Below are 24,659 nucleotides of genomic sequence, written 5' to 3'. Positions count from 1 at the left end.
CACACAGAGAAACAGTGATACATTCATGCTCTGAAAAATACAGTGCAGGACTGACCTCTGCTCCTTTCTTGCTGCTTTTCCTCTTGAATGATGCTCTCTTCTTCTTCTTACTTGACTTCATAGATGACTGTTAGAGACACAAAACGGAGACATCAGCTGCAGATCACTGCAGGTTGATTTCATTGAGCGTCCGTCCATCCGTCCGACCGACCGTCTGACTGACCGTCCGACCGACCGACCAAGATATGCAGAGTATTATTTTTGTTTTGTATGGGGAACATGAATAAAGAAAGACACTAAAAAACTATACCATGGCAATGAAAACTAGTTGTTTTTGACTGGCTGTAAAATTAAAATCTCATATCGGGACACCTCAAACAACGTTGCCATCACCAATTGAGTCGAAGTCTTACACTTAGACACTGCTGTAAGGACCTGCAACAACGACCACAGCAACAGTTAAACTGACGGACAGTTAGATGATTGAACAAAGTGTGTCCAATATAAAAAAAATAATGGAGGGTGAAGGATTTAAAATGTTGAGTTCTAAAGCAGAGAGGGCTTGTTCTATTAGATTGCAGAACAGCTTAAGTGCATCAGATTGCTTATACCTTAGCCACTTACCAGTGTACAAGTACAAGAGTAGATGGTCGATTGTGTCTAAATCAGGATCTATTTTTCTTACAGTTAGTATTCATTTTTGCTATGTTATCTACAGATTTGTTATACTTTATATACTGACAGGAACAGCGGGTAAACTGTTGACTTGATGTATGTTTTGCATCAATGTACGGTTTCTACAGAGACCATACTGTTTTATGACAGAAATTGATGATCGATTTCCCGATCTGTGTCCATGCACACCATCTCCTGCTGCTGTAAATTCTCCCCAGAACAGAAAAGAACCGATACCTCACGTACACTGTCATTTATATACAGAACAAACAATGTAGGACCCAATACTGACCCCTTTCCTTTGTTCAAGAAATGTATATGTGCCTCAAAGACCATCACAGGCTACGCAAGTCCTGTGTAAACCAGGTATTCCATTTCAACTTCAATTCTAAAGGCACAACAATACGGTGCCGATGGAGCCATTGTTTACAGCAAAGCTCTGTTATTTTCTTTTTTACAGAGCGTGAAATCCCCAAGGAGCTTAGGAGGGGGAGATACAAAAGGATCTAGGGCAGGAGTGGAAAGGCCTTTCATCACCACGAGATCGCTGGCTAACGAGAAGGACGAGCTATCGGCCTTGGTGAGGAGATGGAGAATGTATCGTCGGAGCAGTGTTTTGCAGTTTCACAGCGACATGGCTACAACAAGGACATCCAGGACCCAAACGTGTCCGTAGACGGCTTTCAGATGGTACTAGTCCTCCATCGGTCTGGTTGGGGGACATGTTTTTTTTTGTACTTAGAGGTTCAGTTGAGAAATGAAATGTGAGGTGGCAAAACTTAATATCACACTTCGGCAATCTAAAAAGGCTCCCGATTGATCAGCAGTAACCATTATACTTCTCTTACTGACTTTTGAACCCAATTCTTAATTTATTTTTTCTATTTCATTTTATTTCATTAATTTATTTATTTTATTTATGTCCCTTTTTTAGTCCTTGTCACTTTGTGTACTTACTTACTTACTGCTCGTTTGTTGTCCCCATAATGTCTTTTTGCACATCTATGAAGTCAAGCCTAAGTATGTGCTTTGATGTATTTCTTTATTTTTCACATCTCTTATCTGTCATTATGTATTTGTTACATGAATACGATATAATACATTTCATTGTATATCCTGTAAATTACTTGCTTTAGTTTGGTTTATTATTATAACAATTATTATTTTCAATGTAGGCCCAAGGATTGTTTGGTGTCTGTGTTGGATGACAGTGTATATGTATAAGGGAGATGTGTGTTCTACCGTTAATGTAATTGTATAAAAAAAAAAAAAAAAAAATTCAATAACTCTTTTTGGAAAAAAAGAGTGACTGACAGCAGTACCTGATTGCGTCGGACTCGAATGATCCATGTAGGTGGAACAATAAGGGCAGCATGAGCTCCTATTGGACAAGCCTCCTCAATTTGCTGGAGCATGAAGCAGGACACCTTGTTGTGGTACTAAAGAGGGAAATACAGCAATACGATGCATTTATTCATTGAGATCTGTAGAATAGAAATAATATCGTTTTGTAAAAATAATAATAAGACGTTTGTGGTAGTTCAGTTTAAGTGTCCCAATGTGAAAATTCAAGATTAAACTGCGTTGTCCTTCTTACTCATCCAGTTTTACATGTTCCCAAACATACAGCCATACTCACAGCCTGTTTGCACCAGGAGCAACTGATGGCTACAATCTCTTTACTGTGGAAAGCAAACTTCTGCTGGAAACCCTGCACAGAAAGACAGGAACATAAGCTATTTTGTGCTCTTCACCGCTACTAAAAAATGTAATTAAACTACCAGTTTCATTTCTATTTAATTAAGTGGGGAACTCAAGCAATTTAGGGTATAACTTGGATTTATTTGGGGAACCTGCAAGAGAGAAAGAGGGTTTATACCGTAAACTTTATAAACCATTAAACTTAAAAAATAAATAAATGAGATTATTGGTCAAGATAAAATACAACTCACCTTCCCACATTGTTTACATTTGCCTTCTTGCCGTCTCCGATGCACCCAGTGATGACGCACCACAATGGGCTGAACACACACAAATTACACACATTGTGATTTTCCAAATCTGAATGAAATTGACACGTTTTTTTGGAGTCCATGGAACAATTTTGAATATGAACAGCATCAAAATGTTTCCCTGTTGGTTCCTGAACTTGTAAGACGGACAATCTGAGTAAATGCAAAGCAGCTCCAGCAGCAGCAGCACTGCTTGGACCCCCCCTCCCCAATAACAAACCTCTCAAACTCACCTCTCGGATGTTCCTAGAGCTCGATTCTCTGAAAGACGGTTTACACCTGAAATTAATCTGGAGGAGAGCAGAGAAGGAATAGAGAGGAAGAGAGTTGTAAATAGTTAGATGATAACTGGGCTTCTAACTCACAAACCACACTGGGTACTGTGAGAGGGTTATAGGAAAAAGCATGGAGGCTCCAGAACAGACAGCTGTAAAGTCTTGATTGGAATGATTTCCAATGATCAGGTTTGCAGGTAAAACGTGTTTTTGGAAAAAGAAGTGGTTAGGCCAAAGACGTCCAGAACATGTGTGACTTTGTAGCAGTGAAATGCGGGAAGGCCCCAGGATTCCACATAATAGAGTGTGCACAGAAAAGAAAAACCAGGGCCACCCTGACCAGAGCAGGGACACCACCAGACACTGTGGTTGCCAGGCTGAACACAGTTAGGTCAACCAAACAGTTTTTGGGGAAGGCGTACGGAACAGGCCATCATATTGATACAATTCATACAAATCATGGTTCAGCCTTGCATACCACTGACCTTGGTGGTACCCGCCTTCTCATAATGACAAATGGATCCTCGTGTTAGCTCGTGTTAGACTTTGTAACTGTAACCAGTCCTGATCCTTATTTGCGGTTACCTCCACCTTTACCCTACTGTTTCAGAAAGTGGCCTTAGTCACTTAAAGGGTAACTACCGTTTTTATTTTTCAACCTGGACCCTATTTTCCTATGTTTGTTGTGTCTAAGTGACTGATGGGAACAACAATCTTTGACATTGGTCCGGTATTAAGGCAACGGCGAAACAAGCGACAATGTAAGTTAATAGGGCAATTGTCCAGTTTGTATTTACTTTCACAAGAGTGCTCGTTTTGCCACTGACAGGCTCAGATTAATATTCTAAGTGTCTGACATTATTATGGAAAGGATCCCTTCAGAATTTAAAAAAAGGATCTTACTCTTTAACAGAAAGGTCGACCTCCTTAGAAATCCTTTCCATAATGTTGTCAGACACTTAGAATATTAATCTGAGCCTGTCAGGGGCAAAACGAGCACTTTTGTGAAGGTAAATACAAGCTGGACAATTGCCCTATTAACTTTGTAGCTTGTTTCGCTGCTACCGACTGCAGCGATCTCGCTTAATACCGGACCAATGTCAAAGACCGTTGTTCCCATCAGTCACTTAGACACAAAAACATAGGAAAATAGGTTCCAGGTTGAAAAAAAGACGGTAGTTACCCTTTAATCACTTTGAAATCAACAGGGCCAACTTTTTAAACCTGTCAGATTTGATCAACAAGAAAATTAGATAAAGAGACAGAAGATTCTATGAGATGTAAGGAAAAGAAAATGACGCCTTCATGACGCAAGAACAAAAGTGGAAGTTTTCAAAGGGGGTGTGTCTGAACTAGATTAGATTCCAATTCGATTGGCTCATTTTAAAAGTGGATTGTCCACAAGCCTGTTTGCCTTTAGAGAATACATGCTATATCCGTGTTTGCCATGTACTGCAGCCCTCTATGCATTTCCCCCCACCTACAAAGATTCTTTGTTGTATTTTTGCTCCAGATAAATGATCATCCTGAGGCAAACACAGATATCAAGCTGTGCACTGGTGAATGATTGAAGCAAGGTCCCGACACCACCATAGGTCTGTGCGTTTCTGTGAGATTGAGGGTCACCGACGAGGAGAGAGGAGAGACAGGAGAAGTTTGGTTTATCTCACTCTAAAGTTGGGGTCATTGAGGGGCAGGGTGGCATCCAACAGAATGGCTCTAGAGCTGGGAAACTGCAGATTAGACAGGGAGAACCGTTAAGGACAAGTTGTCCGCTCTTTCAAATGGGCTGTCCTCTGCTTCAATGAAAATGAAACGAAATGAAATGTGAAATAACTGTTAAGTGAAATAAATAAAGCATAGATATTAGCTGAAAACAACCGTCCTTGGATCCCATTTTAGATTTCCATCATGACAAGATAGTTTAAAGTAATCCTGCTTTTCAACTCCTCCTTGATGACTGAACGTTTAATCCCTCTTCATTCTTTCCTCCATCACATTTTGTCTCTTGTGAAAGACCTCCGTCTTTAATCTTCTCCTCTTCACCTTAATCTGTCTGTGACACCTTTATGCGTATTGTCTCCACAGTAGATAAAGTAGATACAAAAATGTGAACTCATTCAGATTCTTAAGTATTTTGAATACATGAGACAGAAAAAAAAGAATTACCTTCTCCAGTTGTTCTATACAGATGGTGTGGGCGACTATCTTACAGGCAGCACACTTCCTTCGACTGACAGACTTTTGCTGGAAGGAGAAAGAAGGAGAGGGAGAAAATGATCAGTTTTGAAATATGGAAAAACAACCACAGACATAACATTACAGGAACATGGAACAAAAGTGAAACTATTTGTATTTTGACCAACAGTCATTTTGTGTTACGATCTCCAGCAGCTAGTGAGCAGTAATGCCATCTTTGACCACCAGGGGTCAGTCCTGTGCTGCAAAAAGTGAAATGCTGTTGATTGAAACCAGATACATAGAAACCATATGACATGATAGTGTATGACATTTGTATGACACTATGTGTGATGTGACAGGCTTGCCATGCGTTTGATGTTAATACGAGCTGACATGAGTACAATTATAACGTGACGATGTGTTTGATGACACTGAGGGACTGTCTTGACGCTCAAAATGAATGGCCGTAGCATCACTGTGCATCATCAGTGCTTTAGTTTTTTTTGGAAAAGATCAGAGTCGATTAACCAGCATAGAAGTTACTGTCATAGACAAATCAAAATAGATGCATATGAATGTAACTTGTGGGAAATAGCGCTGTTGTAAACACAAAGAGGGACACAGAAGGGGGAAGTAACAGGTGGAGATAATCCGAGTGAAATACTAACCAGTGCTTTGGCAATACAGTGTTGTTCTCCCACATAACAGTAGTCTCCAGACACATTTGTCTCAAACCAGATATGATCTCCATACAGAGCTGAATCCTACAGAGACAAAACAGAGACACAGACGAGGCTCAAAAGGACAGAAACTTAAAATCACTTTGCTTTCTGTAAACCTGTTTTAATGTCACAAATGGGTGACTGATGGGTCACTTTGGCATTAATCACATGATAAGTCACTGATGAGGCATACATTGTGTTTGATGAAACAATGTGAAATCATTAGTCTATATCCACAACGTTCCACTTCCGGGATTGCTCCGGTGCCGGATCCACGTATTTTCACCGATGTCCGTTTCCTTACGCTTTCTTTGTTTTGGAATTTTAAACTCCGGTGGATTTACGAGGACATATGGTTAATTGTTCCTCAGATAGCTAGACTATCTGTCCAATCTGAGTTTTCTCTCGCACGACTAAAACAACTTTTGAACGTACACAAGGCTATTTTGCGGAGTTTAGCGCATCCCATGACCATTGTGATTGGTTTAAAAAAATGCCGATAAGTACTGATAATGTGTGTGTCTCCTCAGACCCCTGTTATGTCATACTGATAGCCAAACTCACAGTCCAGTCCAAAGTACTGCGGATATTTGCTTCTGGGTCGGTCCTGTTCAGGGATGATGTACTGGGCTGACAGGGAAGATGGTGCAGGCCGGACTTAGCTATTGCTTTCCTGGAAAGACAAAAAGACAGAACATTGTGAATGCTCCCATTTTCTACTTGAAAATAAAACAAACAAAAAAATGCAAGGAAATATTTAACGTAAAACTAAAATATGCCAACATCACACAGATTTGAAGGTTTCAAATTCACCAGATGCAATCTCTTATATTTGGAAATGCTTCTAACAATGTTAATTGTTCCTGATCAAACATTACTTCCACTTACAAAGCAGCATATCAAACACACTGACCACAACTGTGGTCTCCTTTTGTGATGCTCATGTCTTTTAAAAAGGAGGTTCTCTAAAGTCAGTAGATTCACATTGAAAAGAAACAATTGAAAAATGAAAATTCGAAATTCCTATTTTGGGGTGTGTACTGTAGCACTTTATGTTAGAAAATATGCGAATGGGACCTCTGTTGGATTGAATTGTTATGGATGAGTAAATAACTGCTGTCTTGCACCCATCCTCACCAGTACATGTAACACTTCAATTGTTATAATGATTGTGTTCATCATAATCCAGACTAGCAAAATGTAACCAGAAAATAAGAAATTCTAGTGTGGCCTTAAAAATAAAAGTATGAAATGAGGTTCGTGAAATATATCAAATATTTGGCATTTTGAGTAGTACAGCATAACATATAAACACTATGCAGAGGCACACAAAACTGGACAATGATCATCTTTCTTATACTGCACAAGACATGTTTAACCAGACTTGGACTTTAACAAACTATACACAATACTTGTGACCCATCCATTCTGAAAACCACTTATCGTGTTTGGAGCTGGAGCCCATCCCAGCTCACAGTGGGTGAGATGGGATGGGCTCAGCAGTCTATCAGTGCTGATACACATACATGTGTAGACAAACAACTATTCACATTCACACCTATGAGCAATTCAACTACCAAAGCAGCATGTCTTGAAAAGACAGACATGACATGAGGAAAACGTGCAGACTCCTCCACAAATACTGCAATTTCATGTTATCTGCGATAATGATGCGATATTTCAAAATGTGCATACAAATACGTTGATGGAAACATGCCTTATGTGCTGCTATTTTGTCTCATTAGTGGGGTTTCCATCAACGTATTTGAGTATCGCAATAGAAAATGTTGATGGAAACGTCAAAATTCGATTCTTTCAACATTCAAAATTCTTTTTGCCTTTTCCCGAAAAAGAGTTAATGCACAAAATGGGAGATGGAAACAGCTTTGCCAAATAAGTTGTGACGTAGCGAAAATGTAACTCACATGACTGGACCGGGAAATGGGTCCCATCCAGTGCGCCGTACACTTGTGGGACAAGGTGCATAGTGGAGTTGCGGTGCACTATTGGCTGTGCCTCAGCCACTTGCTAAATGTTGACGAATTAGTTCAACAGCTTGAATCGTATGGCCCTGCACACCGCGTATACACAGCGGTGAACGGTTGTCTTGCTGACACCAAATGTCTCTGCCACAACCCTATATTCTGCACAGGTGGCCAACTTGTACAATGCTACCTCTCTCCGTTTAGCCAAATAGCTTTTAAACTCTTTGATTTAGCACGCCGGTTTGCAATCTCCAACCATGCTGTCACTACCCGATGTGAATCGAGTGCAGATGTGAGTTGCTCATGCTCAGATTTAAACGGTTTATGGCATAACGCCAAGGGATCCGTATCCGGCAAACGTTTTAGCTATCTATGATTGTTTGATTGCTAACGTTAGCTCTAAACGCCATTCAAGTGATAGCCTTTGTTGTGTTTGATTGCTAATTTGTAGCCAGCAGTGAACGAACTTCGTTATGTAGGTCCATACATAGCAGTAATTTATTATTTAGCGTAAAGCATCACATTTTCACGGCATGATCCCTGATGTCAGTTCTAGATTAGAGGCTGAAGTAGCCTACAAGAAACTGCTAACGAGAGACTTCTGTAATGTCAATACAATAAATGCCAAGGGATCCGTATCCGGCAAACGTTTTAGCTATCCATGATTGTTAACTTGTAGCCAGCAGTGAACGAACTTCAATATGTAGGTCAATGGACCTACATAACGAAGTTCAATCGATCTCTTTTTGATCAAACAATCATAGATAGCTAAAACGTTTGCTCGTTTTAGCTATCTATGCTTAGATCATGCCATGAAAATGTGATGCTTTACGCTAAATAATAAATTTCTGCTATGTAATGTACCTATCTCATTATTCTGTGGCTAACAGCAAAACAGATCTGTGTGAAGTCGCAAAGTGACGCATGTGCAACTCACATCTGCACTCGACTCACATCGGGTAGTGACCAAGGTTATAATCATTAACGAAAACGAACAAAATAACGAAAACTAGGCGGGAAAAAACATTGTCGTTAACTGAAATAAAAATAAAAACGAGGCATTACAAAAAAAACGATAACTAAACTAAAACTGTAATGTCCGTTTGCAAAACGAACTAAAATAAAATAATCGAGTAAATGTCCTTAGTTTTCGTCTTTGTCGATGTCTTTCATAGGGCAAATAACGTTACATCTTTCCAACCATGACATTTCCCGTAGACATGTATAGTTTCCGACTGGGAACCCAGAAATCCCGACATTCCACGTCAAATTGAACACAGCATAGTCCATGCCCCTCGCCTCGTCGCCTGGCATCATAGCGGTACCGAAAGTCGGATGAAAGCGGCACCTATTTGATTATGACAGATAAATGTGTCAGATAAAAGCAATTTCCTGTCAGTGGAAGGTGGTAAAATATGTGGACAATTTATTACAGGGAAAAATCCCACGAATTTGAAAGTACATTTGAGAAGCGCACACAAGCTAGGAGGCTAACCTAGCTTAACAAGGTAAAGGAGAAAGCAAAGCCCCCTTTCCCTGAAACAGAAGCTAACCCCGGTAACGTTACGGGCATGGATGTATGGATACAGGGCCAGGCAGCATGACGGAGACAACAGCAGGACAGAGAACACTACAGGAGGGCTTTCACCGGTGACCCGATAGCTGCTGGTTAGTAAATACGCAGGAACACCAAAAGTGGGAGGAAGCGTGGGTTAATATGTGGATTGATACTGGGACGTCTACACAACTGTGTGAGTCGATTGACTTCAAAAAGTTCGCCACTTTACTCGAACCAAAGTTCAAAACACCAGTTGATGTATGTCTTCTTTAGTCTGTTGGCTATTTAGGTTTTTTCCTGGAACACGTCACATTTTGCACTTACTGCAGCATCTTGTGTAGACTGTTTACATACTTATGACCATATGTAGGCTACATTTTATGTACCGGTGTTATTGTTGAATACATTGTGAATACATATTTCTAAAATTGTATGATGTTTTTGTTGAGTTATTATTACACAATACTTTTTCTGACCTTTTTGAATATTGCCCTCAACAAATAACCCATATTACAAAAAAAAAGACTAAAACTAAGACTAAAACTAATAAAAAACTAAACTAAAACTAAGCATTTTCAAAAAATAAAAACTAAACTAACAAACCCGCTTTAAAAACTAATTAAAACTAAACTGAATTTGAAAACAAAAAGTCAAAACGAAATAAAAATAAAAACTAATGAAAAATGCAAAACTATAATAACCTTTGTAGTGACAATGCTTAACGTCAACTTGCGACGAAACTACGTTTTGCGTAGTCTAGTTTATTCACAGTTGGAACCGCTTCTAATTTGCATTCTTTTTTGCGACATTTTAAAAGTTTGTTAAAAATGAGCTTGACAATTAGACGGAAACATGACTACTGTTAGGGTTATTGCCTTATTCCTGGCTGACAATGCAAATAAAGTATGTACAAACTATGGCTGTCACATAGTGAAGTGGAGCGTTATTTGTTTATTTTATTTTCCATTTTTGCCAAGTTTCATATATTTTGCTAAACAGCTAAATATGAGCACTGGATACACGTTTCCAATGATTTAACTAAAATGGTAGGCTTTGACAAAAACGTTTGCACTGAATCTCTGAAGCAGCAAAGAGCCGATAAGAAAGAGGGAAAGTAATTGCTCAAAGACGAGCATGAATATTGAGATACATATATGAGTTTTGAAAGAAAAAGCATCTTATTTTAGACAGAGGATGAAAATTAACTCTGCAGCTGGCTGGTTATAGAGAAAATTGTCCACGTCTTGGAATAAAATCACTGTAATGTACGAGATGTATGTCATTATTGTGTTTGGAAACATTACGTGGTCACTGGAGCCACAGTGTCTCTTCCAGAACAGAAGATGCCTATATACCCAATATATAGAACATAGCTGGCCTTTTTGCTTACAAAGTTTCATATTGGACTTCTTTAGTTTACCTGGGGGAATTGGAGCATTTGATAAGTGTTCACTGTATAATTACGCATTTTGGCATTGGAAAGTTAAAGCAACATCACGTAACTATTGTACCTTAAAATAAAAGCTTCAAAATCATTTTGATGCTACACTGACTTGTAATAGGGAAAATAGTTCCTCTATCATTCCCACTCTGCGCCTCGTGAGCAGATACGATCTCCTGGGAGAAGTGTGTAACGTTTTACGGCATTAAGTCACCACACCACCACTGATTTTGGTGAAATTGGATCATTTTTATAGAGATGTTTTCTGGTTTTCCCTCTGATGTTTCAGGTTCAGAAGCCTCTATTGACCGTACGCTGTGGACATCATGGAAGAAGAGAAGAGACCGAAGAGGACCTTAATGGAGGAAGCTAAGAAAAGGAGAGTGTGACCGAGCAAAGAGACTGCTTTTTATGACAGCGGTGTAAAGTTAAAAGTGCACTATGAAACCGTAGGGGCGCCAAAAATCACTTTTACTGCTTTAACTGTTTTGAGGGCTGAGATGTAGCAACATTTCTTCTAAATCCATTTATTGTGACACATAAACATATCCCTTGTCACTTTTTCTGACTGCTGTGAACCTGATATATGAAAGCACAATGCATCGCCCTGGCAATCCGCAAACGTGTCGCAACTGTGCATTTGAAAAGTCTTTTTAATATGAACCATTTTGATGGTATCCCATATGTCCTTGATATGGACATGTCAGAGATTGTAATAAGCTTAATTCATATTATGTGAGGAATGGAAAAGAACAAATCTTGCAGCAACCCTGTTCAGTTGTTACAACACCCCAGAGTGCGACAGTTTTCAACAGCAACAAGCTGTGCTAAAGGATAGTGCATGGAGGTCATTCAGATCTAAAATGTGTATCACCCTGGGATCTTGATTGTACTAAGGAAGCTTCTAGGCTACGTATCCGCCTCTTGGATAATGAGATATCTTGTGTGTGACATTTTTGCCTTGATGGCGACACTAAGGTCAGAGGATCATAGTAAATATGTGGACTATTTCAAGATTTTTTTGTGATACAAAATCATCCTCAATGGACTAAAAATATCCATATCAAATTCCTTCTCTGACAGATGACACAAGTAGTGCCTGACTGGAATTCCACTCCGATTTCAGACTAGGACAGACGCTGTTACATCAACAGCTTTCTTACATGGCTGGACTGTCAAAACATCTAGCTATACATAATGATGTATAGCTAGATGTTTTGACAGATACTGTACGTGTTACAGGAACATTCCTTCTCAAATTATGCGTGTGTGTGCGTGTGCGTGCGTGTGCGCTTGTGTGTGTGTGCTTGTGTGTGTTACAGTACATACGACAGGAAGTTCTCCCATGTATCCAGATAAGGATCATAGTATATGGTTCCCTCCGGTGCCCCCAAGTGGTGTAGAACAGCTTTTATGGGGTGTAGACCCAGAGAAGGCTGCATCTGTTCCAGCAGCCCCAGGCTCAGAGCTCAGACCTGCTGAGGCCAGCTTATCCAAACTGGGGCTGGTCGTGGAAGTCCAGATCTGTTTATTTAAAGTCCAGTAAACTTGACTTGACCTACGTCGATTATATCGACCATAAACTCCATAACCTGTTCCACTGCTCCGAAACACAGAGTCTGCTGGCAGGAGGTGGGAGGAGTTTCGTCTCAGACAGCGAGGAGGGCGGAGCAATGGGCGGGGTGTTATGTTTTCCATAATGACTGCCTGGGTTAAGTGTGTCTGAGCTGTACGTCTGAAGCTTGCATCTTGTACTCCTCCAGTTCTGTTCACCACTTCTTCATCACTCCCTTCCTCTCCGTCTGACTCAGAGCAGGAAGATGGGGAGGCATCTAGTTCCTCCTCCTTGTCTTTCACTCCTCTGCCCATCTGGACTACACTCGCAAGTAACATAGAAGGTCCAAGTAAATGAGGTTCAATAGATTTTACTTTAGAAGGACGTCCATATCGCATTGTTAATCCTACATCTATGATGGACTGTCGCTTCTGTCCACTGGCCACCAGTAAGCCAACACTGGGGCGCCTGCGCTGTTCAATACTAACTGGAGGTAAACCAACAGAGGATCGTCTGGACTGTACTAATGCTACAGAGGGCAGACCAACACTAGAGCGCCTCCTGGCTTTACTGGTCTGAAGAGCAGGACCGGGTTGACGTACTGCAGCCGGATGTATCTGTCCTTTTTGGCGACGGCGGAAATGACGTTGGAAAAAGATATCCATCACGTCTTGGAGCGCAGTGCAATTTGGAAGGTACTAAAAAATGGTATGTGGCATTTGCTAAGATTGGGTAAGGAACATTCAGTAGCCTTCTCCCTGTCTTCTCCGATACCAAGCTAAACATTAAAAGTCAGATCAGTTCACATGTTTTAATATCCGTGCAACAGAAGATGGTATCCATGATAACTGATGATAGTCCAGCTTCTGTCCTTCTCTCCAAACTTCCTTTGGAAATGCTAAAAAGGGACAAATGGGCTTTTGTGTTTATTAAATGTGTTCACTAAATGACATCAACAGAGAGTATTAGAGAAAAGAAACCTTAATAAAATGTACATTTTCTTCTAAACAAATTCAATAGGTAAATTGTTCCCATGCTTAATCATCTAACTAGCTGTTTTAATTAGATAAATGGATCCCTGATGCAGTGCTGCTTTGTTCAAAGGCATTCATGTCCTCAAAACTGGTATCAACCAGTAGTCCCTTCACTGGTTCCCTTAACATTTGCAGTATGATTGATGCATTCACTTGTTTTTCTTTCACAGCGTTTAGTGACTCATATACTGTCATGACTGCATTAGTGGTGCATCACTGTCTTTTGTCCTTACGGACATAAAAGCCAAGATCCTCAACACAGACACTCAACAATATGTGGGACACAATTAGTTCAACTCAAAACGTCCACTTACTAGCTTTTAAGAGCTTTCAAATAATTCAAACCATTTGCTGAAGACCACAAGCTCCAAAAAAAAAAAAAAAAACATTAACTGGACCTTTGAGTGAAAATCATTTTTGTCTCAGACAGGCAGTTCGGTTTACTTTACTATGATTTACTCATTTAAAATACAAGCTATATAATACTGCTGCATACATTCAAACTAAAGGTGAAGCAATGCTGTATTAAAGTGCTCATTATTACTTTTTGGCTTTTCCCCTTTCCTTTGTGTTATATATCTTTTTGTGTACGTTATAGGTTTACAAAGTGAAAAAGGCCAAAGTCCACCACAAAGGGACTTACCATCTTCCAGAGAAAACACTGTTCACAAACTGCTCCAAACAGCTCTATTGTAGTCCAGCCTTTACTTCCATAACGAACGTGCGTCACTTTGTAACACACATTATAATGCTCGCCTAGCTGCTAGCATGGCACTCCCTCATGCTCTGCAACTGAGTAGCTAGCAGTACTTACTGCGCATGTGCAACTCCCCAACAAAGATGGAACAGAAGTGAGATGTCTCACTCTGTAGCTAAAACGGAGAGCTCAACACACAGGGTGAAAAGAGGAGCTGCAGCAATGTGCAGTACAACAAATATATGGTGTTTTCTTAAAATTAAACCACATAATCCTATTCTGGTACAACCTCTAAATACAATTATGAACCTGAAAATGAGCATAATATGAGCACTTTAACAATTAATTAAAGTTATAGTGCGTAGTTTCTGTCACCCCCATGAGGAATTCTAAGTAATGAAAAAACTGTCGGCGCGTCCACATGATACAAGCGTTCCGTGACCGCGGACCCCCCCCCCTCCTCCGTGCAGTTGCTAGTAGCCAAGGAGGACACAGAGGATTAAAAAACATGACGCACTCTTCGGAAGACGTAATTATCTTCACTCGAGTTTCTGCGCGGGAAAGTCACCGGACGACACAATCTTCTGAACATAGCCATACTGAGACATACAGAGAGAGTTGTGTGGAGCTGATAGTCTTAAATAGCTTCGTAGCAACTCATTTAGCGATGGCTTGAATGTAACGGACGTTCATCAATATCAAAAAGTTACGCACTAAAACTTTAAATGTAATGTGATGGGTCGCACTGACAAACTTCCAAAGAATTATCATCGACTATGCAGCCTTTGCCTCATTTAGCTAATGGTACTGTTGTTTCTCAAGAGTTGGTAGAGCTAAAATAGAGTGAATATTGGACGTACATTCATCAGGTAGACACAAACATGACTTCAAATAATTACAGTAGACAACTGCCCTCTCAAATGCCAGAAAACTAAACTAATACAGCATTAATAAACCCAGTGCCACTTAGAATCAGTAACAATTATTGGACAATGTGTTTATATGCTCCACAGAAAGTAGAGCTTTGACTCTCAGCCCAAACCTGAGGCTGCCTCATCTGACATGTCCCTTTTTGACAAGAGGATCTTTTCCAGGAACCAAAAAACGTTTGCTGCATTTTGACTGCCGGATCACACAGTATTCTTATTGTAAGTATTAAAAATCACTGTCTAATCAAACACAAGCCTGGCAACTGTTACAACTTCCAGACAGACTTGATCAAGGGCACTGACTGTTTTTTGATGGTTGGGGGAAACCGGAGCACCTGGAGGAAACCCATGCAAACATGGGGGAGAATATACAAACTCCACACAGAAAGGCGCGAACGACCTGGATTCGAACCCAGAACCTTCTTGCTGTGAGGCAACAGTGCTAACCATTGGGCGACCATTTTGACATGCCTTGACTTGCCCTTCTGGTGCTTTAAATCTTGCTTTTTAACTCGCACCCTTCCTTTCCAACACTTATCAGAAAACACAGTCGCACACACTCGCTGCGCTGTGTCTCATCAGCAAAGATTAAACATATTTTATCGGTCTAATCTTTGTGGTTCTTGATAAACAGTGGAAATGCAAATACAAACTTACTAAATTCACTGCTCACTGATGTAGCTTTTGGATGTCTTAGTTTTTTGTAACTATTGGGGCAAAAAGGCCCTTACGTGTACTAGGTTCAGCCAATGTTACATTCTGATTTCCGCAGGCTTGATGGGACTTTAATTGTGTCTTACAGTGTAGCAAAGTATAAATCTGTCGCTCTAAGCCCTCAGGTATTTGGTGGACCAAATTTTGCTGAGTCTGAAAGTATCCGTTTATGCTGTCACTAGCACAAACGTGAGCTAAGGTAAATTGAGAAAGCACTTTGTCAGATGACACCATTAAACCTAATCTGCACTTTGTAGCTTCACATTAGACCAAGGCCACAGATTTAATTATAGAGAACCTCCATCTATTGATTTGCATGGATTCAGAGACGTTCACAATAATACTGACTTCAGTGAACTTTGCCTGCTTCAAACTGCCTTGACATTGACGACCTTACAATAAAGGTAGGTTAAGTGTTGCACAACCCATGAGTAGTCACTACATCAACACGGTTTTGGCACAGGGTTTTGTTTTGCCGAGCGTAAATGGCAAGATTTGTCTTGTTGGATGGTTAAGGTACTGTGAACAAATCCACCACATGCAAAATATTCATCCTTACGAAAATAAAAATCCTATAAGAACTTTCATGAAGAATTATTGCAGGACTATTGTGTATATTTGAGCAATATGACTCATCCTGTCAAACTATGAGCAATATTTCCATTATAAGCCAACGGGCCTGAAACTGCAACACGCATAAGTACTGACTGTCAAAACATTATCTCTTTTTACCGTATCGGTCCTTTATTACCCGTCAGCAAGGGATCAAATAACTGTTGCGTTTCCTGCTGTAGACACAGTTTAGTACAGTTTACAGTATGCAAGACACTCAATTTGTTGAAAACTATAAAACAAAAAAGGGCTCTGTGGTTATGATAGTGGGGAAATGAACAGAAGATATGTTTCTAGTTTTACCACTGCAGACCACACCACCATAAACTAACCTAACTCAGTACAACAGATGAGACTATAGCTAAGAGAATGGAACAGAAAACATGACATGTGGTGTGATCAGTTTTATTACTGACTCCCACAGTATATAAGTGCAGGATAAAAGTGTGTGCAGCTTACCGAAACCATTACATTATAAAGCCTAACAGGAAGTCCCATCTCAGCGGTTCATCAGCACACTGTTCACTTAATCCCACCCACTGACATTAAACAGACAAGCATTTTCTCTCCAAATGCTTTGTTGCAAAGGTCAGGGGTCATCCCAGCGATGACTACTAACAACAGCCATAGTCTGAGATTATATGCAATTTATTCGAATAAAGTCATTATCATTATTTTGTATTTATTTATTACATTGAGAATTAAAGCTTTAGTACGTCCCTTACATTCAAGCCATTGCCAAATGAGTTGCTACAAAGCTAAGCTAACACAACTCTCTCTGACACTGAAGTGAAGATAATTACTTCTTCTGAAGAGTCCATGTTTTTTTTCAATCCTCCGTGTCCTCCTTGGCTACTAGCAACTGCGCGGAGGAGGGGTGGGGGCGCGTGCGCGATCACGTAAGGCTTGTATCATGTGGACGCGCCGACAGTATTATTGTCAGTACTTAGAATTCCTCATGGGGGCGACAGAAACTATGCACTATAGCTTTAAGGCCAGTTAACCTTTGAAAATATATCCATGAACTCTAACACATGGATGACACCATGGACTACGAGCGAGACAAACGTTTTTTTTCATCACTGACTTCCATTCACACAGCTCTCTCACCTATATAGATAATTTAATAGTTGTACTGATCAGGGATCAGATTAATTCTACCACAGTACGGTATGACTTCTGTATGAGCATATGTGTTGAAGTTGCTGGAGCTATTTCCCTTCGTGAGTTGCTTCTTTCACAGACCACTAACGGACAAGGTTAGGCTTGGGAGGAGTAAACCTCTTTCAAACATCTATTTGCATGTAAACACGACAAATTTGTTTCTGGGTAACGGCTTCGTAGCCAGTCCCTACTGCCTTTCGGTTGCATTTACTCTTGGCTTTTTTTATTTTGAATAGTTCCACGATGCACCCAAGATGCACAAGGAGGTTAAATGGGATAATGCATACATGCAAGGCATTGCAAGGCAGCTATATTTACAGTATATAACATATTTCAAATAGAAATCAAAGTGCAAAGAAAGAAAAGCATTAGAATGACATTCAGATTCAATGTTGTCAATAACCTTAAATGGAAACAATTCTTAAAGAGCAAATCCACAGAGTCTGATGTTAACCAACAGAAATGGTCAGACAGTGCTGGAAATATCAACACCCTTGCTTACAATCAAATCCAGTGTATGTCCTTGACTGTGTGCGGGTCATTTCACACGTTGTGACAGATCAAAAGTTTGAAATAGATCACAGAATTCCCTGGCAGTTTTGACAATGTCGTTGCACTGTGTCAAACCATCCCGGGGGGACTTAAAGTCAGTGGTGGAGGTGAACGCCGAAAGAGTTAGGTCCTGGGTGGGTGGTTCTGTCATGTTACAGACCGTATCTTTGGGGAAAACAGTATATCATGGTGTTCTTAACACATATGCCTTTTACATTTAACAGCAAAATCCCCCACAATGACAGTTTGAGACCCAGTCCTTAGCTTTCTCTGTCAGCCATTTGTGTGAGGATACGAGCATATCCAGGTCATCTGACAGAAATCAAGGGTCATTCAGCAGTGGTGCAAATCTGTTCTCAAGGTATATACTTTGTTGTTGGGGAGGTTTGTTGCTTACTTTCTTTTTTGGCTGTCCACAGCTGAGCACGTACAGTATATGGACGCATGATATTGCAGGCCAGCCAATGGCGTCACAAATCTCAGGGTGCTGGGGTCTGGCTATCACTCGTCTTCCTATTTCCCAGGGAAATTATTTATTCTTAGGCTTTGCTCTAAGAGAGTTCCAGAGAGGATTACAACTGCTTGCATATGTATGCCAGACAGACAGCCCTCCTGATTCTTTGTAGTATTGTTGGTGTTAGTTAGCCATTGTTAGAAAAATGATGCTTAGAACGGTTTTGCTTCAGTTTCTTTGTTAAACCATTTGCATCCAAACTGCTGTTTTAGTATTTCTGTCTTTCATGTGTTAATCATGAAAGCTGAGTGAACTTGTAAATTGCTTTTAGCACACAAAAAATTTAAGATTGAAGAAAAACAATTGCCATTCCATTGTGCTTCCACTGCTATAATTATTATGAGTAATAGTTCTGTTTTTATTGTAGGTAGGTAGATGGAAGCCCACCAAGAACCAGGTTCTGTCCATTTCTGCCTGTTAAAAGGTTTTAAGGGGAAATTGTTGGGTCTATGTAAATTATAGTGTGGTCTAGGCCTACTCAATCTGTAAAGTGTCTTGAGATAACATCTGTTATTATTTTACATAAATAAAACTGAATTGAATATCAGCAAGATAATGTAAAGTGGATAGCAAGCAGCAAAGTGTCTTCCCTGTAAGAAAACAGGAAGCTGTTTTTTTCAGTAAAGCAGGCTACATGCTAAGACTATTTGTGTTAGAACTCCTCAGAGCTGATATATTGGCTAATATTAGCTTTTGCAGTTATATCTTGTATTGGCCAATACGTTGTCTGACAAGTTATAATAAGTGGCAGAGCAGGAATGTCAACAATATGATTAAGGATCTCCAGTTTGTCCGGCATTTTTACACTCTGAAATGTCCTGCTCACTACATGTAGGCCTATATACTGTATCCGAGACACAATCTTTTAATAACCAATTTTCAGTGATAGATATAGAAAATGTCAATGTTAAAAATGACTATTAGCCTGATACTACCATTATCATAAATACTGTCATTATCAGATTTCCATAAACTCTAAACAAATCATACAGTCAGGGATGAAGCAAGGCTGAATTAAACAGAAGTGTACGGTGCCTTTCAGGATTCCACAACTTATTTAATAGTTATTTTACTCATTTACTTATTACATACATACATACTTACTTATACTTAAAAGTATAGTATGTAAGAGTAATTGTCTAAGGCCCTGCTTAATTTTCTATCTCATTGCCTTACATAAGCACAGAGAAATCGGGTTATTCATATTCCCCATGTAAATGATAAATACTAGTTGACGGGAGACGTAACAGCTGTATGATAACACAGCGCTGCCTCACCCTGCCAAAGTCATGGAGGAATTAAACACATAACACATTCTGTGTCAATGAATTTGGGTTAAGCATGCGTTTACGGCGCTCACAATATACATGCATTCGTTCAGCTAAACCTAACGCGTCCAGCATGAGTTTAAATGCCAAAAGCAACGGTATCCCGGTTGCTTTTGGGAAACTCCAGCTAACATATTCTCATAAACAGGATAAGGGCTTGTACGAGTTTCTAAAAAAAAAAAAAAAGGGGATATGGCGTTTACATGCTCAAACACATTAAAGGCATACTCCAAAAACCTGATCATAAACGTGTTATTAATGTACATGTAAACGCACTCATTCTTGAGAACGACGCTCCAAAATAGAAGCCTCATTTGAATTAAGTCTGGTTATTATTTGAATATTCTTGTGTACAAGTGGACAAAATTAAATCACAACATATCTTCTTTGCCCATGCCCTCTACACACACAGAAGTGTTTAGATGTACCTTGACATGTAGCAAAGTGTTAGTTATAGGGAAGATTGATGCCTAAACAAGAACATGAGTGTTCCGTTAGTACCTTCCAAATCAATCAATGTGACAGTTCCATCAAGGTTCCCCAACGGCTTTGGTCTGGTTAAGATAGTGCAACTAAAAATACTTGGTCAAAAAAAAGGGAAAAGATGGCCTTCATGGTTAAAAACAACATCAACCTTGACTATTAGTGGGGCGACCACTTGCTCACCCGGTAGAGCGTGTGCCGCATGTAGGCTGGGTCCTTTGCAGTGGCCCGGGTTCGAATCCAACATGCAGCCCTTTGCTGCATGTCAACCCCTCTCCCTTCCCCCTTTCCTATCTGTCAATACCATCTAATAAAGAAAAAATCCGCAAAAGAAAAAAGGTGAAATAAGTAATTATTTGCTGGAAAGCCTTCATTTGTCAGGATTTCTGGTGAGAAAAAGCACCACCATCAGACCAAAAAACATTAAGAACCATCCGTCATGCAAAGTTGGCCTGAAGTTGTCAAGATGTATTGCTCCAATTGGACCAAAGGTGTTAGACCAGTCAATCGACAGAGCAAGCAACGTCACACAGACTAGCAGACAACCAATCCCTTTATCAATACACAAACAAACTTTTAGATATAATAATACTATCTGGCAAAATTCTGTTCTTACAGATAGATAGCTCTAAACTGCACGCTAGTGATGGCCACATGAAGCTTTATGAACCATTTCCCTTATTTTCTAAGCCCACTAAGACACTCTCTGTTAAATAAAAAGGTTGAAATCTCACTGATTTGCTAAACCTTGAGCCTTTTTCCTTTACACCAATAGGGCCATTTAGTTAGGTCAACGGATACGACTAATGGTTAATGAAGTTGTTTAATTAATTTGCATAGGGCAGATAGGTCTGGTCCCCCCCCCGCCCATTCAGACAGATTTCCAATGGGTCACATCCTGGCTGGGCCAATCACAACCGTTTTTTCTCACATGGAGCATGTTTCAGATGATGACTGGCAACTTCGCACTTTATGCAATATACAGATGACATAATATATATATAGCTCATGCACCCTCGTGTCAGCGACACTACGGCGAGCATAAACCTAGCTTAGTTAAAAAGGAGCAGGGCAATGAGGCATTTTCGAAAAACAACCAAGATGGTTGCAGATGATGTGGAATTTTCTGTTCAAGTACTATTTTTAAATTCTGATGGGACATGTCACGAACGTATTGACGCACGCTGCAACCTGTTTACATTTGTCTATCGCTCAGCGCTACGTCACGTGTTTCGTTGCTCCGATTGGTTGTAGGTCTATCTAATTGCGTAGAGAAGGATTTTGGTCAGCTACAGCTGTGGGTAACGGCCCTTAGAAATCGAAAATGAACCGAGACGTTCTGGACTAATTTGCATTAATTTGGTCTGGCAATGTCTGGCTAGTTCTTAGGTACAAACGAGCGCAACGCCTTTGTTTAATGAGCAACCAGCTCAGATAGACTGCCTGGGTGAAAGAATAGAGGAGTCAGTGTGTGTGAGACTATCCAGAGCTCTGTGCTGTTGGCTTAAATATTTACATGAAGAATAGTGGAATGCTATGCAAATACACACACATAAAGAGCAATGTGGTTTTCCACAGAGAGACCAAACCTTCTAGCCAACTGTAGCAATGCAATGAGAGCTCGCTTTTCTTTCCGTACACCTCTACAAGGCTCTGATGTGCTTTATTGTGAGGGAAGATGTATACAGTATATCGTTTATGTCACACTGCCTTTACAAACTTCCCACTGATGAAATGTGATGTTTGCCTCAACCTGCTTCTTCTACTATTGCAGTGACTATTGTGGTTCCGTAGTTTGGCTGACACATGGTAGATGGATTCATACTGCTGGATAGAGTGCAGTGAATTGTCAGCCTTGCTGCCATTTGCCAAATGCGGTAATGGAACAAAAAATCCAATGCTGCATTATGAAAGAGACACCTGTAAAACTGCTGACAGGATACCTCAAATGCCACAAGTTCAACACCCATCATGAATATTCAAAACCATGAATGGTTAATTATTTGCAAAAACCCTTCCTAGAGCCCAGAAAGGCTATTTTTATGTTTGTGATGTCATCTCAGTGTAAAGTCTTTTGGAGCGTATGCAGTGGGCCACACAATGGCACAATCCAAAACTTTTTTGCTGGGTGAGAACAGGCTCTGCTATCCATAATAAAAGATTATAAATCATTTCTCGTAATGCATGGAAAGAGTGCCTCCAACGTAAAAGCTGATCAGCAAAACCACAAACCAGCAGGCTTGCTACTTCATGTCAGCTCTCATGTCAGATCTTTATAAAGACCATGATCTAAATTCCCTAACATTAACCGGAGTTTGGATGCAAACTCGCACCTCCAGTTTCAAACACCTGCTCTTTGTATACCCGTTCATACCATCCATCCTAAATACCTCCCTATGACTCCTGTGCAGTACAAGAACTAAACACTTCCTGGAAGAAGAGAAAAAAACTTGTAAAAACTTCAATCCGGCAAGGGCCACAAACACGACGAAACAATAGTACTAACATGCATGAAGCTAGGTTTACGGTAGAGGCACGCGCCATAAAATGACGTCCCCGCGGCTGTCGTTTCCAGCACGAAGGCCCCGCAGACTGTCGCGTTGCATGGCTGTGCACCTCGGAATTTTTGTAACTACACGCCCACTGCGCGAGCTGCACTTTCAGTTTAACACAGTCAGCTGGGAAGAGCAGGTTCGTCTGTACAAACGAGAGTCAAACAGCCTTAAATATGTGGTCAGAGAGAGGCACCACACTGGGAAAAGAAGAAACATTTTGCTGGAGAGTGTGGAAAAACATGAGAGATCGTTTTATCAAAGCTAAAAAAGCGGCTACATGGAAAAAGTGTTCTTAACAGTGTTACAGGCGGACAGTCATTTTGGTTACATTAGTGATTAGAGTAGATAAATGTAAAGTTTCGCGGTACGTCAGTGTTTTCCATGGACGGGTTTACTAGTGTTGCCAGGCAGCCTGCTTTCCTAAATTCCGGTTTCTTCTTCTCTACTACTTCTTGCTCATTCACAGATTATTTTGTCTGTACGCCCTCTGGTGTTTCTGAGAGTACTGCAACGAACAATGCATTGAGCATAAACGTATCCGTGCGTGCTCGTAGGGCGCGCGCCATCTGCGGCGGCCCCTCATGGTGTTGCGTGAGAGTATAAATGGTAAAACATTGAGCTAAATAATTTTAGCTCAATGTTTAAGTTGCCATTTACTGACTGTCTTCTAGGACTACCTAGGTCTATAGACTACCCCGACTAAGAATTGACATGGTCGAATCAGATTCTAAGTCTTGCCCATCGCAGACCGATCATCGAATCGCGTGATGAAATACAGTAATGAAATATTCAGCTGTGATAAGGTAAAGGCAAAGCTCCTTTTGTATGAAAACATACAACCTATTAGGACACAGACGTTAAGAGAGTAGCTTCTTATCGTACATGTGTTGCAGGGGTGTAGAAGATTAATTGAAAGAGGTTGGGAGCAAGCACTCGCGTATCGCTTAAGCAGTCAGCAGCTGGCACGCTGGATCACGGCTAAGCTGTATCGGGCGGTGGCACGCAACTAGCATCTTACTCTTTCACTATTTCAAAGTGCATTCACACTTTAGATTTTCTTTTCCCCAGACATTTTCAGTTAAAAAAGGTTTAAATCCCTGCCGCCAAGATGTGTTAAAAGCTTCTTTCTTTGCACATTTTTATTTATGGCATTATATGTTGATATATACATATAGCATACTATGCTGTATATTAACTTATTGGGAGAAAACAGGTAGTTATTGTAAAATCGGACATTGAGCCTCGCCTTGCGTCAAATCGCGCTCCTTCAATCGAAGCGTCGAATATTCGACTACTCGGGGTCACCCCTACTGCCTTCCTTTTGAATCTGCCTCCACAATTCTACATTCATTTACTTGATGATTCTACTCTTGCAGTGACAATATATGAGCGCAAGCCAGAAAAAACTAAGTCAAGAAAACGGTTTGAAAAGCTTCTTAAACTAAGTAATCAGCTGTTCCTTGGAATTTGCTTGTCTTAGGCCCTGCCCAAAACAAGTGTATAGAGAACACTAAAAACCACCCCTTTCACATTACACATAATCGTTTGTTTTAATGTAAAGTAAAGCATGAAATAATATGAAATGAAAAAAATAGATCAATGCAGTGATTACTCACTGTCTTAACAGGAGTTGGATGAGAAAATAAATATGTTTCAGTTTAGCGCATCCAGCA

The 24,659-nt window shown here is 40.2% G+C and overlaps 1 protein-coding gene across 9 annotated transcripts in view; it reads right to left on the bottom strand.

Annotated features, from left to right (window-relative positions):
• Positions 1–24,659, bottom strand: part of LOC144512787 (diacylglycerol kinase zeta-like) — a 126,108-nt gene that overhangs the window by 76,384 nt on the left and 25,065 nt on the right. For 5 of the 9 annotated variants that reach the window (XM_078243718.1, XM_078243720.1, XM_078243715.1 and 2 more), the window contains 9 exons: positions 6,430–6,538; positions 5,812–5,907; positions 5,132–5,209; positions 4,633–4,695; positions 2,921–2,977; positions 2,628–2,696; positions 2,315–2,386; positions 1,998–2,114; positions 56–127 (listed from right to left, as the gene is read on the bottom strand). In XM_078243718.1, the coding sequence (XP_078099844.1) occupies positions 56–127; positions 1,998–2,114; positions 2,315–2,386; positions 2,628–2,696; positions 2,921–2,977; positions 4,633–4,695; positions 5,132–5,209; positions 5,812–5,907; positions 6,430–6,538 (733 nt within the window). Of the gene's footprint in view, positions 1–55; positions 128–1,997; positions 2,115–2,314; positions 2,387–2,627; positions 2,697–2,920; positions 2,978–4,632; positions 4,696–5,131; positions 5,210–5,811; positions 5,908–6,429; positions 6,539–12,178; positions 12,387–24,659 lie in introns of those variants that run through there. The other 4 variants (XM_078243717.1, XM_078243719.1, XM_078243721.1 and 1 more) reach the window with 3 other exon arrangements.

This window comes from Sander vitreus, chromosome 24, assembly GCF_031162955.1.
Source record: "Sander vitreus isolate 19-12246 chromosome 24, sanVit1, whole genome shotgun sequence".
Taxonomy (NCBI): Eukaryota; Metazoa; Chordata; class Actinopteri; order Perciformes; family Percidae; genus Sander; species Sander vitreus.
This window is presented reverse-complemented; position numbering and strand designations above follow the sequence as displayed.